This window comes from Arvicanthis niloticus, chromosome 17, assembly GCF_011762505.2.
Source record: "Arvicanthis niloticus isolate mArvNil1 chromosome 17, mArvNil1.pat.X, whole genome shotgun sequence".
Taxonomy (NCBI): domain Eukaryota; kingdom Metazoa; phylum Chordata; class Mammalia; order Rodentia; family Muridae; genus Arvicanthis; species Arvicanthis niloticus.
In genome coordinates, this window is record NC_047674.1 from 15,330,403 (window position 1) to 15,345,442 (window position 15,040).

Below are 15,040 nucleotides of genomic sequence, written 5' to 3' on the forward strand. Positions count from 1 at the left end.
GGGTCTCTCTCTATGTTAAGCTTTGTTCTTTACCCTAATGCTTCCTAATTCCTAATCAATGTGTTTCAGTAACAAAGGAGTTTATTAATCAATTAACCAATTGGTTCACTGACCTCAGCATGAGTGAACAATATGTTAATAAACGGCTCAACTGTTTTCCTCATTGCCAAGGGGAGAGCAAGGGCTTTGGCCTAGACTGCCATGCAACTCTCTAAATGTCTTGAGAGAGAAGAAAGGAAACCACTGAACCCTCCCCCACCCCCACCCCCACCCCCGTTGGCATTTTAAATCTCCCAATATATTAAAAGATTATTTACAGCCCCCCCCCCCTCTCTGGGTTTCTCTGTGTAGCCCTGGCTATTCTGGAACTAGCTCTGTAGACCAGGCTGTCCTGGAGCTCAGAGGTCCACCTGCCTCTGCCTCCTGAGTGGGCCACTCCCACCGACTGGCACTGAGATCAGTCTTAACATACCTTGCACTCTCATTTTTCTTTGTAGTATTTCCTTGAGTGACAATACATTCTGAGTCAGGCTCTTACATAGCTCAGGTTGGCGTCGAGACTGTTACATGGTTTACAATGACCTTGATCTTCATATCTTTTACACCCATCTCTGGAATGTTGGCATTACTGGAATTTGACCCGTCTACCTGTGGTTCAAGTCCTGGACCTCATACTTGCTATGCAAGGATGCTGCCAACTGAGCTACCTTCCGCCCCAAGCTAATTATTTCTCTGTCTGTCTCTGTCTCTGTTTTATTGGCATGTGTGTGGAACTGGGCTTGAATCCAGGCTCTGATTCACACCAGGGTCTACATTAGTACACCACATCTAAGCTCTATCCCCTGGCTCCCAGCCTCCAGCAAACAGTGTGACCATTCCTCCCTTTACAGGCTGGCCCGAGTTTCCTTTCTAGTTTTGTTGCAAATGGCACAGTGATGGGCATCTCACATGCACATGTCGAAGGTTATTCTCTTCAAGATTTCCAAGTGGTAGATTCTCTCAGGTGATCTGTATGGTCTTTCTGGATCCATAGTGCCACTGTGTGGCACCTGGCTCTGTGGTGGAGAGAAGAGCTGGGGCACTCTCACATCTTCCATAGAGTTCCTCACGATTTGTACAGCTGTTGGCATAGAGGCTTATCCCCTGGCCAGCACTGAGTGATCATGCTGAAAACCTTGGAGGTGGCTGGTGGGAGGGCCCGGGTGATAGCTCAGTGTGTAAAAGCATTTGCCATAAAAGCTGGGTAATAGGAGTCCCTATAAAAGGACAGAGGTGGCACCTGCGTCTGTAGTTCCAAGTCCCCCTGTAAGATGGGAGGCAGAGACCAGAGGATTGCTCTGAAGCCCTCCGGCTCTCAGCTAGCCTGGAGCAGATCTTTGTGAATTAGAGGCAAGGAATGAGAGACCCTTCCTCAGCAGGGTGGATGGAGAGAACTACCTCCTGAAAGCTGTCCTGCACATCCACACACACCCTATAGCATATGGGTCTGAACACACACACACACACACCCTGACATAGACACATACACAGACATACTGACACACACACACTGACATAAATACATACAGACATACTGAAACACACACTGACATAGACACATACACAGACATACTGAAACACACACTGACATAGACACATACACAGACATACTGACACACACACTCTGACACACTGACATAGACATTCATATTGACACAGATACACAAAGATCACACACACACACTTAGACACATACACAGGCATACTGACACACACACACTGACATAAATACATACATACTAACACACACACTGACATAGACACATACACAGACATACTGATACACACATACACAAACTCACACACACCCTATGGCATATGGGTCTTAACACACACACTGACATAGACACATACACAGACATACTGACACACACACTCTGACACACTGACATAGACATACATATTGACACAGATACACAAAGATCACACACACACACACACACACACACACACACACACACACACACACACAGAGACTGGTCTGTGACTCAGTAGCAAAGCACTTGGCTCACATGTGTAAGGCCCAGGATTTGATCCCTAGAATAAAAAAAAAAAAAAAAGGTGGGAGCAAGCTTGCCTCAGTGTCTACTTTCCTCAAGATTTAACATGGAGTTGAGTTTTTGGCCTCAAGAGTACTTTCCAGAGCCCACTGCTGGGACACTGAAGTTGAGTCCTCCTGGGAGAGAAAACTTTCTGAGGATGAACTGGAGTTCTGGAGAGGCTAGAGACAATGTCCCTGGGGACAGAGGTGGGAGGGGAGCTGCTGCTCATATGGTGTCTCTGGAGAGGAGTGACCGACCAGAGTATGTGTGCATGCTGGCTAAAGAGAGTTGGGATGGCAGGGTCTATGGGTGCCACTTACCTCACTCCCAACAGACTACCAACCCACCAATCACACACCCCAGACCTCCGTACAGTCCTGAGTGACCCACCTATCCGGTCAATGGTACAGACGGGGCCAGGAGGGATTATTTCTATTGCTTCATCCTGTCTGTCCATCTAGCTGGAATGCAGACCCTGGAGAACAGCATTCTAGATACTAGGTTACAGTTCCAAATGTTTGGTTGGGACCAGGCCCAGAGCACACTGACCTGTCCAGGTAGTTATTCATATGAAAAGAGTGACCTTCAGTTTATCTGTGCCACTTTGTAAATCTCTCACCTAAGAGAAACCCAGCATATGTTGGTGCACCTCCTGAAAGCTTCTTTAACCGTCACACTCTGGTGGCTGTGATGGTCCATGTGGTGCCCTGTGTACTGCAGGAAATGGTGCCATGGGAAACGGTCCAAAAACCGTATTCTCACACAAGCATCTATCAGCAAGTCTTACCTGGAACACTGTGCGCTGAGTGCTGGACAGGTGTGGGGGGGGTGGGTGTGCCCAGAGTGGGTGTGTCTGGGTGGGTGTGTCCGGGGTGGGTGCTCCCTCCTTTCTGAATTTGGAGTGATGATACAATGTACTCAGTGTAAGTAAATTGCAATGTACTTCTGACAGTGATCGCATTAGTAACGTTCTGGGTGAGACTCTTCTCAGCAGTCCACGGCATTGCTGTCACTCATGTGAGGAAGGTGGGTGGGACAATACTGACATACAGACACAGAGAGGGGGTGGGAGAGAGAGGGGGAAGGAGAGGGGAAAGAGGGGAGGGGGAGGGGGAAGGGGAGGGGAGAGGAAGAGGGAAAGGGAGAAGGAGAGAGGGGACGCTTTGGGAACTGCCATACTCAACCCCAGGGCCTTTCCGTTTCTGTGATTGAGACACGGAGGAGATGACTGTCCAGCATCTGGGGTCCCACTTCCTGGGTCTCTGGCTGCAGGCTGAGGGATTAGTTCCTTCAAATAAGGGTGGCCTGTCTCTAGGACAAGCCTCCCTTGGGCAGTCGCTGAAGCCCCTCTTCTCTGATTTACCTTTTCTGGGAGCAGGAAGCCAATTAATTGTGACAAATGGGTACCAAGAAGATACTTCACAGAAGCACTGTATACATATTTTCTTTTCTTTATTAGAAAGAGGCCTCTACATTATAGCCGCCTCTCTCCATTACTTTACACGCTTTTCCTTTTCTTTTCCCCTTAGAATACTGTACAGCTGACACAAAATCCCAAGGCAGGAAAATACAAACCAGCATATTTAAACCCGAACAAGGTCGCATGAACGAACAAGCAAAGCGAAATGACTGTGAATGGTTTAATTACAGGACAAACAGCATAAATAAAGCATCAGTCATTGGGAAACGTAAAGTTATGGAATGAGGTAATATCAAAATGCCCCTGATTGGCCGGCTACCCACCTCTGGAGAAGCCCTCACTGTGCTTCTGCCTTCTATGTGTGGCCAGGCAGGTGAGGTGGCCTTCCTTGTCACTACCCAGAAATGTGTCACTGGTGCCCTGCCTTGTCTGGGGTTTCTCTTTGCAAAGAAGCTCCTGTGGCAAGAAGAAGACTCAAGGTGGAAGTTGGGGAAGAAAAGGAAGAGGAGAAAGAAGATGCCTGGGTCCTGTCTTCTGCAGGTCCAGCCTCGGGCTGTTGTGAAGGGCCAGACACCTTCTGTGCCTTCCTGGGGCTCAACACCCTTTCAGTACTCAGGGCTCGTTTTAGAAGCTGATACATTTTAGAAGAAAACTAGCCCTATCCCCAAACCCCACAATGTGGAGAAAGAAAGGGATGGTTTTACATACAAGGAAAGGGTTATTCTCAACAGGAAGGTGCAGGCCTCTTTCCCCTCTGATCACAAGGATGTTTCGAAGGTATCTTTTGCCTGTCTGCCACACAGTAGCCAGGTCTCCACTCTACTGCTCTGGGTCCCCTCAGTGCAACCCTGGTAAGGAAACTGCAGGACTTGGTTGGTAGGTGAGCAATGCACGTGCAAGAGCAGAAACTAGAAGCCACATTTGGGCTGGCCCCAACACACAGCATCCTTGGTCCCTTCTCTGCCCATCCCGATAAGCCTGGTGGGTTGGGTATCTTCTGAGCCTATCAGCTGTGGACAGAGGGCTGTTTAAAAATTCTGTTTTGGTGCATGCCCTCGGTGAGTCCACATGAGCCACCCAGGAAGCTTTTCTTTCTGCAAGCGTCTTGAGGGCCATCTCTAATATTAATGTGTGAGCTAGTGTGGATGCAGTCCTGAACCCAGACATTGGGGTACACACACCAGCAGTGTGTTAAGTGGGCTCTCCTCAGGGCCTAATCCCATCCCCCCACCCACTCACACTTCTTGGTTCCTTCATTTCACCCACAAGAAGACAAAAGCCATGTCATTCCCTGCACACAGAATTCCAGGTCAGTCCTGCCTTTGGCAGGAGAGTCCATCTTATGGCTTGGTTCATGACCCCTGGGGTTCCCAGCAGATGCCACATGTCCAGCAAAATAAAGACAAGCCCTGAGCTGACCTCTTTCTCACTCCCTGAAGCCATCTGCTTGGACCCTAGAGTGGCTGCCCGTGCTGGGTGTCCACACCCACCTGTGGCTCACTATGGAAGAGGAAGGCCTCAGTTAAGAATACTCTGACCAGACAGGAGCAAACCCAAACTAAATACTGTTCTTGTATAGGAAACTTGGCCTCTTGGGATGAGGGACAGGAGGCCAGCTTCTCCTTGGACCCTCACTATGCACTAGTGAGGCAGGTAGCCACTAGGCTTATCACACTTAAGCACGCCTCACCTGGATGTGCTAAAACTTAAGGGCACAAAGCCTTGTTGGTTGTCTAGAATTATCTATGATGAAACGTTCTCTCTCTTCAACTCTGACCCAGGGTCTAAAGAGCAGCAGGCACAGACACTAAATGGGGCCTCAGCATCTGAAAGAGCACTGTCAGGCCAAGACTTCTGAGTGGGAGGAGACTGTGTGTCTTGAAACTGAGGTCCCAGTTAGTGTCTTTCCCCATGAAGTAAGAGATGATCCCCAACTCCAGGCGCTGGAATCTCTCATCAGCTGTCCCTTCTTCTTGCTTCCGGGGTGGGACTGAAAGCTGGAGGCCTAAGGTCTATTGCTGAGTGGCACCAGCAGAGTAACTAGGTCCCCCTCCCCCCACTTCCCTTCCTCACCTCTCAAGAAGGAATGTGACATTTTGGCTAAAAACCCACCTGCCTCAGCTGCTTTAAAGAGAAGGACCCCAAAACAGGCCAGACACAAATAGCAGGGTCATGTGGTTCTCTTAGATCCAGTATGCTTTGCTCCTGTTATGTACCAGGCACTCATCTTGGTGTGCTGCTAGCCAGGGCCTGGCAGGAGTAGGGCCATTTAGAATCCAAGAGACAGTGGAAGAGAAGGTGGCACACTGGGCACCAATGGCCCTGGCAGCTTTCTGGTGAGTGACAAGGGAGGAATCGCCTCCAGCTGTGCCCTTCACAACAGAAGCAGTAGGGGATAAATTATTTATTTTTTTAAGGAGAGATGTTCATCTATGTCACATTTCTTCAAATCCCTTCCTGCTTTTTAATTTGTTTGCTTCAAAGTCATAAATATGATCCTGGGGGGGCGGGGGGGGGATTTCCAGCAAAGCCTCGGGGACTTTGTAGGGTGTGAAGAATGGAGACAGATGAGCTGAAGAGAGCCCACCAAAAAGCAAGGGCTTGCTTCTCAGAGAGGTCAGCCTCTCGGGAGTTTGGAGGCCCTGATGACACACCTCCCAGCTGTGCTGTTGTGGGGCATCTCTAGGAGGGGTAGAGATTGACCATCTCAGGCATGAAGGAGCTCAAATGCAGGAAGGAAGGGCAGAAGCCTTGGCAATCAAGAGCACCAATCAGGCTGAGGGCCAGCAGGTCTCTGGCTCACCAAGTTTAGACACAAATTCACTGTGGGTCTTGACAGAGAAGGAGGGTGTTACAGAATGGCCTGGGGTTCAACCTCTGGCTAAGCTTCTCAGAGGACAGAGGCAGTGACACCCAAGGCCTGAGGTGCTATGATGCTCAAAGTTAATGGGAACAGGGCACTGACAGTGTATGTATGCTTCTAGAAGGCGTGCGTGCATGCGTGCGTGTGTGCGTGCGTGTGTGTGTGTGCATGCGTGCGCACGTGCACCCCCGTGGCCTCATGGTAGGAACCGCAGGGAGGAGGCTGGATGAGTCAGTAGCAGAGGGACGAGGTTGCAGAAGAGGAGGTTCGTCTTAGGCTTGAGTGACACTTGGGGGTGGTAAGAGAACAGTGCTTAGTTCTTTGTAAAGCCAGACAAAACATTAGAGGGGCTTCCTCAGAGTAAAGAGGCTTCCCTCTCTCCCCTGACACTGCTCATGGCCTGCAGGAGGAACTCAGCCAAGGTAGCCCCAGGTGAGCCTGGCATGTGCCTGGTTCTATCACTGCCTCCCCAGGACAAGTGACAGACAAGCCACAGGCCCGTTTGCCTCTGGCCTGAGCTGGGAACGTCTTCAAGAGAGGAAATTCACCCTGAACAGGGAGGTTTGCTGGCAGGAGACTGGTCTCAGTTCTAACAGTGTGTCTGGAATGAGAACTCACCCATTTCCCCCTCTTAACCTACTTCTCTGACTTTTCCCACTTCCTTTCTTGATTTTAGTAAGTCCACCGTGCAACTATCTTATTCTGATGTGCTCTTTAGAAAGCTCACTGGATTAGGGGAAGTGTTTGGTACTGGGACTGCCATCCATAACCCTGTCCCTGCTTCCCCCAGCCTTGGTGTCAGCAGGACAATGGGAGCAGGAAGGCTGCTGTTGAGGGAAGGACCTGGTGTGAAATACGAGTTAAGTCAAATCTCTCCTTTATCTGCACAGAAACCCTGGAGGGTCCGCTACCACCTTTGCATCTATTGCCAAAACCCAGGCTTATGAAAAGTGGGCTATCCTTGGACAGTTCAGCACGGCAAAAATTGGCAGGGGAGGGGCCATGTGTTCTGAGGAAGAACTGATGGTGTCAGAGTGACCTAGGGAGGGAGGAAAGAAGGATGGGAACCAGAGCGAGCAACTGCGCATTCAGGCAGTGGAGGATGATATGAAAGAAGGAGTCATTCGGGAAAATATCATATTATAAACACACAATAATATGTACACACTCATATACACCCCGAAGAGAGGCCTCACAAAGGATTCCATTTCCTTTCTGAAGTAGACTCCCCTATGACAGAAGCACTCCTAGTGGGAATTAACTACACTGAAATAATTTAAGAGTCTCATTTATACTCTATCTGTGTATCTGTGTTCTCTATAGAAGTCTATGGTAAAGGCTACGTGGAGGTGTAGGCGGATCGCAGGGTCGATGCTAATGCATTCTTCAAAAATAGGCAATGACAGCTCGTTTTCTCTATTCACATTTAAAGTAACGACACAGTGATGGAAAGCAGGAAGGAAAACCAAACGCGGGGCTTATGGAACTGAGCTCAGGCGTCTCAGGCCTGTGGCTGGCGCAGCTGTGACGTTTCTGGATACTGGTCACTTCCGGCTGTGTTGACTGGAGATCTCCACGAGACCCTCACCCACATATAAACGCCGTGTAAAGCTTCACTTTTGTTCCCATCTGCTTAAATTTTTTTTTTAAAAAGTTAAAGAGGAGGAAAAACTCTTACAAAATATAAAGTTGAAATATATAAGCGTAAGGAGCTTCTCCACAGGATGCCAGCAGTGGTGGCTGTGCCCAGCGTCCTGTCTTCCAGTGTGATGGCCTTCTTCCCGGCACACTGTCACGGGGGCAGGGCGAGGGGCTCTCTGGCAAGGATGCCCCAATTTTTAGAAACTAAATAGTGTCACAGTTTGGTGTTCCTGTCAGACCACCGTGCTGAAGGTGTCCGGTATCTGCTGCGCCCTGTGCCCCACGATGGCAAATCAGATGTCAGAGCCAGCCGAGCTGGGCCGTCCGGAGTCTACAGACTCTCAGGAGCCGGCTGTGCTGGAGTGGCTGGCAGCTGCTCACAGGGTGCCTTTGTGGGTCTGGTGTTTCCAGAAATCACCCCTGTTTGCCACAGTCCCTCGGTTTGGTTGGGAAGGTTGGTCTCTAAAACCTGCCTCTGGGACGAGGGCTCCTACCCTCCTTCCCTCCCTTTTCCTCCCTGACTTTAATAAGCAAATCGTGCCACCGTCTTATTCTGATACGCACCTTTTAAAAAGCTGTTTATCACATTAATGGAAGTGCTCGCTGCTGGGAGAGCGTCCCATGGACAATGATCTGTAACCCTCTGATCTCAACCAGTTGCACGTTATTAGTCCCCATCCAGCTCAATTTATAAATTAACGTGGGTACCATTTGTCTGTGCAAAAATCAATGCATATTTATGAACTTCTTTTATTCAAATAGATTTTCACACATCTTATGTACGACAGAAACCTGGGTGATTCAGACTCTGTGGACCGGGAGTGACTGAGGCCTGACACATCCATTGTGGCCAAAGTACAGAAAAATAGAAAAAAAAAAATAGCCTCTTACGCATTTACTTAGTTTTGGAACATACTTGAAAGCTGTTTTCAGCTGAATTCATGATTTCTTTTAGGATTTCCAAGTTACTATTTATTTATTTATTTATTTATTTATTTATTTATTTATTCCATTTTGTTTTTGCACCAAGATAGGGGACTGAAGTCAAATAATACCCGGCAACTGATTTCCTCTCTTTGGACTGAAAAATTAAACAGATACTAAATTATGACAGTGAATTTAGAAAGGAGGGCTCCCAGGGCTGGAGAGACATGTCTAGGATAATATGATGCCGCTAGACGCACCGCAATCATATCGTGGCAATCACCGGAGCGTGCCGTGTAACTACCTCCTCGGCTAATATGCCTTCTTCCTGGTGATGACTAATCACGTTCTATTAAACAGCGGTAATGCCGGAGGAACTCGACTATACAAGTGTAATGAAGCCAGTATTCTCCCTGGACAGATTAGCTCCAACTGATTTGACACCTACCATCATAGGGGCTTCAGACCTGACAAACTGTGCTTGCTTCTGATTTATACCACCAAGCTCCGCAGAGAAGACGTGAAAGCCAAGCCTCCTTTTGGTGGAGGTGAAATGTACTGATGTGCTTAACTGCCAGTTAGGGGACGCTGGCCCTTCTCCTTGCTACCCCTCCCCCTGCTCCATCTCTGAGCCACCGGAACAGAGGTCCCCGTTGTCGTGTGCTATCCTCAAAGCTGGGAGGAGGTCGGTCCCTCCTATGTTGCTTCCGGAGGATGGAAAAGAGTTCTGTTCTGTAGCCTGCAGCCTCCTCTTCTCCCCTTGAGGATGTCCAGGTTTGGAGATTTCGTGTGGGGTGAGTGAGTGGCAGGTGGGTGGAAGGCGTCCACCAGGAAGAGGGAGGGAACTGAGGGACTCACGTGGTGTTGCAACTTCCGGAGCAGGCGGGAGTGGGGTCCCGGGTGCAGTGCTGGCTGAGCTCAGATGACACTGGGCGCCCTCCCGCTACTGTTATTCCTGCTGTTATTCTTCCTGGACAGGTTGGGGGTAGCCATGAGCACAAAGCGCTCATCGGGACAGCCGTACTGGAGAAGCACGTCAATACACTCCTGGCTGGAGGCCTGCCGGGCATAGGCCAGTGCTGTGTTCCCGTGGGCGTCTCGGGCCATGACGTCCACACCGTACTGTAGAAGCAACAGAGCACTAGTTAGTGTCCCTGGGAATTTAAGGGCAGGCAAGGCTAGCAGACCTCAAATCTAGATATGGACTGAGCTGGGATAGACAGCTGGCGACCAAGGAGCAGAAGGCCAACGTTCACATGTTGTTTAGTACAGGCTCTGTACCTGTTGTTAGGAAACCCACCCCTCTCTGCATCACACAAACAGGTCAAAGAGGACTTCTATTTGGCTTTCTAAGCATATATACATGGAAAAGGGCAGCAAGATGGCTCGGAGGGTAAAGGTTCTTGTCAAGACTGAAATCTGAATTTCATCCACAGAACCTACATTGTTGAAAGATAAAATGAACTTCGGCAAGCTGCACTCTGATGGTCACAGGACTGCTGTGCCACATGCGTGTGCATGTATGTATGCATGCATGTATGCATGTACACACTCACGAACGCACGCACATTGTTTTTAGCCCTTTTGGCTCCCTGTCACCAGAGTGGAGACAGGGTACTTACTAGAGGCTGATATCCCAAGGTGTTTTTAGGAAGCTGCCTGGGAACTTTACATTTCGTGTTATGGCAATAAAAATCCAAAGGTTTGACAAGGGATTCCTAGAAACCATTCAAGTTATTTATGAGAAACAGGTCCCTTTCCCCCAAAATGCTTGACCTGAGAGGCTGTCAGAGAGAAACTTGAGAACTTGTGTTTCATTTCTCCTCTGTACCCAGCCTCTCCCCACCCCCTGTTCTATACCCTCAGGCAGGTTAAGTCCAGATGGAAAGTTCAAATCCTCGCTAGGGTCAACTCTCAGGCACAGTTTTCTACTAGTTGCTGGCCCAGGGAGAACTTCATGCATGGCAGAAAGGAGACAGAGGTCAGGAGAATAATGCGTTCTGACCCCACAGAGGCTCCATCCTCTGCTGGGCATGTGGTAGGCACCACAGCCACTTACCCAGATCAGCAGCTGAGCCAGGACCACGTTGCCCTTGCGGCAGGCCAGGTGCAGTGCCGTGCGACCATCTCCTTCCCCACAGGTCTCGTTCACCTCATCCCGGGACCCATGTGCCAGAAGTAGGATGACAGTCCGCAGGTCTTCCTCGGCAGTGGCACGTAGCAGTTGCTGGCCCAGGGAGAACTCTGTGCATGGCAGTGGGGCCAGGAAGAGTTTCTGCTCATACTTGGCCCGGATCCACCGTTCCTTTTCTTCCCTGCAAAAAGTCACCACACGGGCACAGGTTAGAACTGAGGCTGGGATCTCTGCTCTGGCGGTCGCCAAGGTTAGGAGGCACAGGGAGGGAGCAGAGTCAGTCTCCTCTTAGAACACGACCCCCTTGGGGGTGTCTGATTCCAGAAATGGTATTCTTCTGCCTGCAGCATCTACTCCCAGTTCCAGAGCCAGAACCTCTGGGTGTGGTTTGCAAGCTATTGCTGAGGCTCCTGTAACCTCTGGCATGTGACACAACCCTATCCACCATGCACGGCCTACGGGGGCCTCCATCAGTGCAATACAAACCTGTGCTCCAAAGATCAAAAGGTTGGTTTTTTTTTTTTTTTTTTTTTTTTGAGAGCATGGAAGGAAGGGATCCCCCCAGCAAGATGTGCTTATATTGACCAAAAAGAAAGGTCCTAGGTGAGCCGCCCCTATCTTATGCTCTAGGGCTGGCAAGTGACCAAGACTAGGGGGAGGCCAGCAGAAGCTTAATTGAGGTACAGTGTCCTTTTTGCTCTTAATTCACCAGGATTCTGGGATGGAGGACTGGGTGAGGGTCTCCCATCACTTCAGATAAAGGAACACTGAAGATTCACACAGGAATCTGTCATCTCTTTGCAGACTTGTGAAAGGCTTAAGAGGAGGACGCAGAATGCTGATCTCTGAGGAAAAGCATTCCAGGACCCAGCCTCGGGGGGAAAAATGGGCAGCCTCTGAGGCCGGAGCAATGCTAGGGACAAGAGGGCAGGGTGATGCTGGCAGGCTGTGGGCTCTGAAGTGTGCCACGCCCTGATGTTGTGATGGGCATAGTGTCTTGTCTCCAGCTCCTAGCACACCTGGAGACTAGGAGCATCAGGGGCCTGGCCCCTCCCCCAGGGTCTACCCATCTCTTGGGAAGTACTGCAGATGAGGAGAAGGAAAACCCCCTATAGATAAGAAGGTAGGCTTGTTGGGCACAGTGAAGCAGACCTTTAATCTGAGCACTTGGGAGGCAGAAGCAGGTGGATCACTGTGAGTTCAAGGCCAGCCTGGTCAACATATTGAGATCCAAGCCAGCCACAGGTACGTAGGTCCCATGAACTACCTTTAGGCTCTGGAATGTGGGTGCAGGTTTCTCAAAAGCCAACCAAACAACAACAACAAAAAACCCAAACAAACCAAAATGAGAAAGGACGAGACAATGAACTCCATGGTCCTCCTGATTCTATTCTTCATTAGCAAAAGGGGTGAGGGGTGTGTGTGTGTGTGTGTTAAAAGAGGATCTGCAGTTTCATGAGCAACCCTTGGAGTCTTCCCAGCAGGCTGTGGTGTGCTCCCAAGGCCGGAGTGCTGCTTTCTCTCAAGTGTGATGGAGAAACCAAGCAAGCCCCACACATATGGACAGACTGTAATTATCTCAGACTTCAGTAAGAACCCGACTCACAGTGACTTCTGAAACCCAGAGACTCTCGAAGCAATAATCAGAGCGCACAGCTAGGGCTGCAGGGAGGAATCAGGGGCCTTCCCCAACCCTCCAGAAAGAAAACTCATTACATTTCTGCTTCCAAGGCCCAGAAGAAAGGCCTCGTTTACACCTCTGCACAGTGTTTACATTGCGCCTGGTGACCTAGTGTCAGGTTAGCCCTAATCTGTTTTTAAATACTTAGGCAAACAGATTCTTCCAGGAGTAAATCTGGATTAGTTTTGCTTCACTTCCTGGTACATGTGAGCGACCCCCAAGTGACCCCTGACTCTTCATTCAGAGACTTCCAGGACAAACACTTGGCTGCAGCTGAGATGAGCTGGCTCCTAGATCCTCTGCAGAGGAACCCCTCACATGCGTCCTTACTTAGGCAGAAAGGTGGGGGGTGGGGGGGCAGGGGATGCAAGACCCAGACCTCAGTGGTTCCCACTCTATCTTAAAAGCTTGTTTATAACACGTTAGCGTGTGTTGAGGTAGTTCATAAATCAGGAAGGAGAAAGAGCAAGCCGTGAGTTAAATGAGAGGGGCTAATGGTGTAGGAGACGTCCAGACCTCCGGTTTCCAATCTGCTAACTCTCATTTTTGGGTAGGCATTAAAATCACACTGTCTTATTCTGCTCCAGTTGACTTTAAAAGTCATTGCCAGATCATCCAGGGGTAACAGGAGAACTTAACATCAGAACTCGGGTCTTAACTGCGATGATTAAAATTTCATTTTAATATTCAAATACCCAGCCAAAGACTGAGCACAGACTCCTGCCTCCACCAAGGACAATCCCCAGGCCTGCTAGTGGTGTGGTTTTAAACAGAACCCTGCAGTGCCAACTGCTGGGCAGGCCCTTGGCTTTTGAGCTCACCAGAAGTCTAATAAGTGAGGCCACAGGCTTCATGCTTGCTTCAGACCTGACTATTTTTTTTTTTTTTTTTTTTTTTGTAGCTGAAATCCATTTAAGACAGAAATAGAGTCTGGCCCAGGGCAATGGAAGGTTTACGGGTGTGAGTTCAGTTGCTCCCATCAAGTCAAGAGCACTCCCTGTGTTCAGAAGCTGTCTTCTGTGGCCAGTGCCTACACTAACAAGTGTACCCCAACATGAGGCTTGGTGAGCTTTGTCCAATGGTTGCTGGGAAGGAAAAGGGACCCATTGATGCTGGGAGGCTGTGCTCTCCCCTTGAGAGAGAAGGTCTCAGGGTCTCAGCACTCGCTCTTCTTACCCTCCCTACGTGGACATTTACTCTGTCATCTGTAAAATTAAAGTCAGGGCTGTTGAGACCTGAGATCTCTTGTGTGGTCTATACACTGGCCACAGGGGCCCTTCTGTAGGCAGCAAACTGTAGAGAACCTGTCTCTACCCTCCCTGTGTCGGTCATGGTCAGGCACACAGCACTCACCAGTGTGGTGTCTGTGGCGGGCAGGCAGAGATGGGGGGTCCTAATGGAGACGGTGAGCGGCAGAACTCACCATGCTGAGCATGGGAAGTGGGATGCTCTGGGCCAGGGTCTAGAAAGTCTCTTGAGGGTGTGGAGACCCTAGACATCCAGGGCAAGGGTCTTGGCTAGCTTAAATGACCCCGTGAGTGTCAGTGTGTCTGGGGTTAGGTCTGGGGTGTGTGTATGCATGAGCCTGAGAGGCCTAAGGGTCTTCATTGTCATGGTCCAAACTGGTTGACCCCAAGTTCACGTGCTGAAGCTTTAGCCACCAGTGTGGCTCCAATGATGGCAGGTCTTTAGGGAGTAGATAAGATTAAATGAGGTCCTTGTGGTGAATCTCTAATCCACTATGGCTGGGGTCCATCAAAATAGTTCTTAGCTACCCTCCTCCATCTATGCACAGCAGGAAGAGAGGCAGCTCCAGGTGACAGCCCACCCATCACAGACCTCTGTCTTGCACCAGGCACTTCCAGCTCCTGAAGCCTGCACAATATTTTGCTATGGTGGCTTAGCCATCCTTCCCCTCAGCTCTCACCAGTGTGAGAAGACACTCTGATCATAGTTTCTCTTCCGTTCTGCCAACATCACCACCCTAGGAAACCACAGAGCCAGGGCACGGGGACTCCAATAGCTACTCTCAGGTCCCTTGGCCATGCACTTCACTGTCCCCAAGGAAGGCCAGTTCAAGAGCAGCAGAGCCGGCAGTAGATCACCTCGCCTCATTCCAATGCCCCGGAGGACCACTGCTCACGGCCTCTGTTAGCTAATGAGCTAAAAAATGAATTATTGGCTCGGCTGCCATCAGCAGGGAGGAGGGGCCGGCCCCTCATCAGGTCTTGGTGCTGACACACCTTTAAATAAATCAACTGCAGGGAGAGAGGGAGGGGTGATAACCTGTCAGAAG

The 15,040-nt window shown here is 49.8% G+C and overlaps 1 protein-coding gene across 15 annotated transcripts in view; it reads right to left on the reverse strand.

Moving 5' to 3' along the window:
• Positions 1 to 3,516: 3,516 nt before the first annotated feature.
• Positions 3,517 to 15,040, reverse strand: part of Agap1 (ArfGAP with GTPase domain, ankyrin repeat and PH domain 1) — a 435,962-nt gene continuing 424,438 nt past the window's right edge. For all 15 annotated transcript variants that reach the window (XM_034521738.2, XM_076914829.1, XM_034521740.2 and 12 more), the window contains 2 exons: positions 10,989 to 11,244; positions 3,517 to 10,051 (listed from right to left, as the gene is read on the reverse strand). In XM_034521738.2, coding sequence (XP_034377629.1) covers positions 9,848 to 10,051; positions 10,989 to 11,244 — 460 coding nt within the window. In that variant the 3' untranslated portion in view covers positions 3,517 to 9,847. The remainder of the gene's footprint in view (positions 10,052 to 10,988; positions 11,245 to 15,040) is intronic.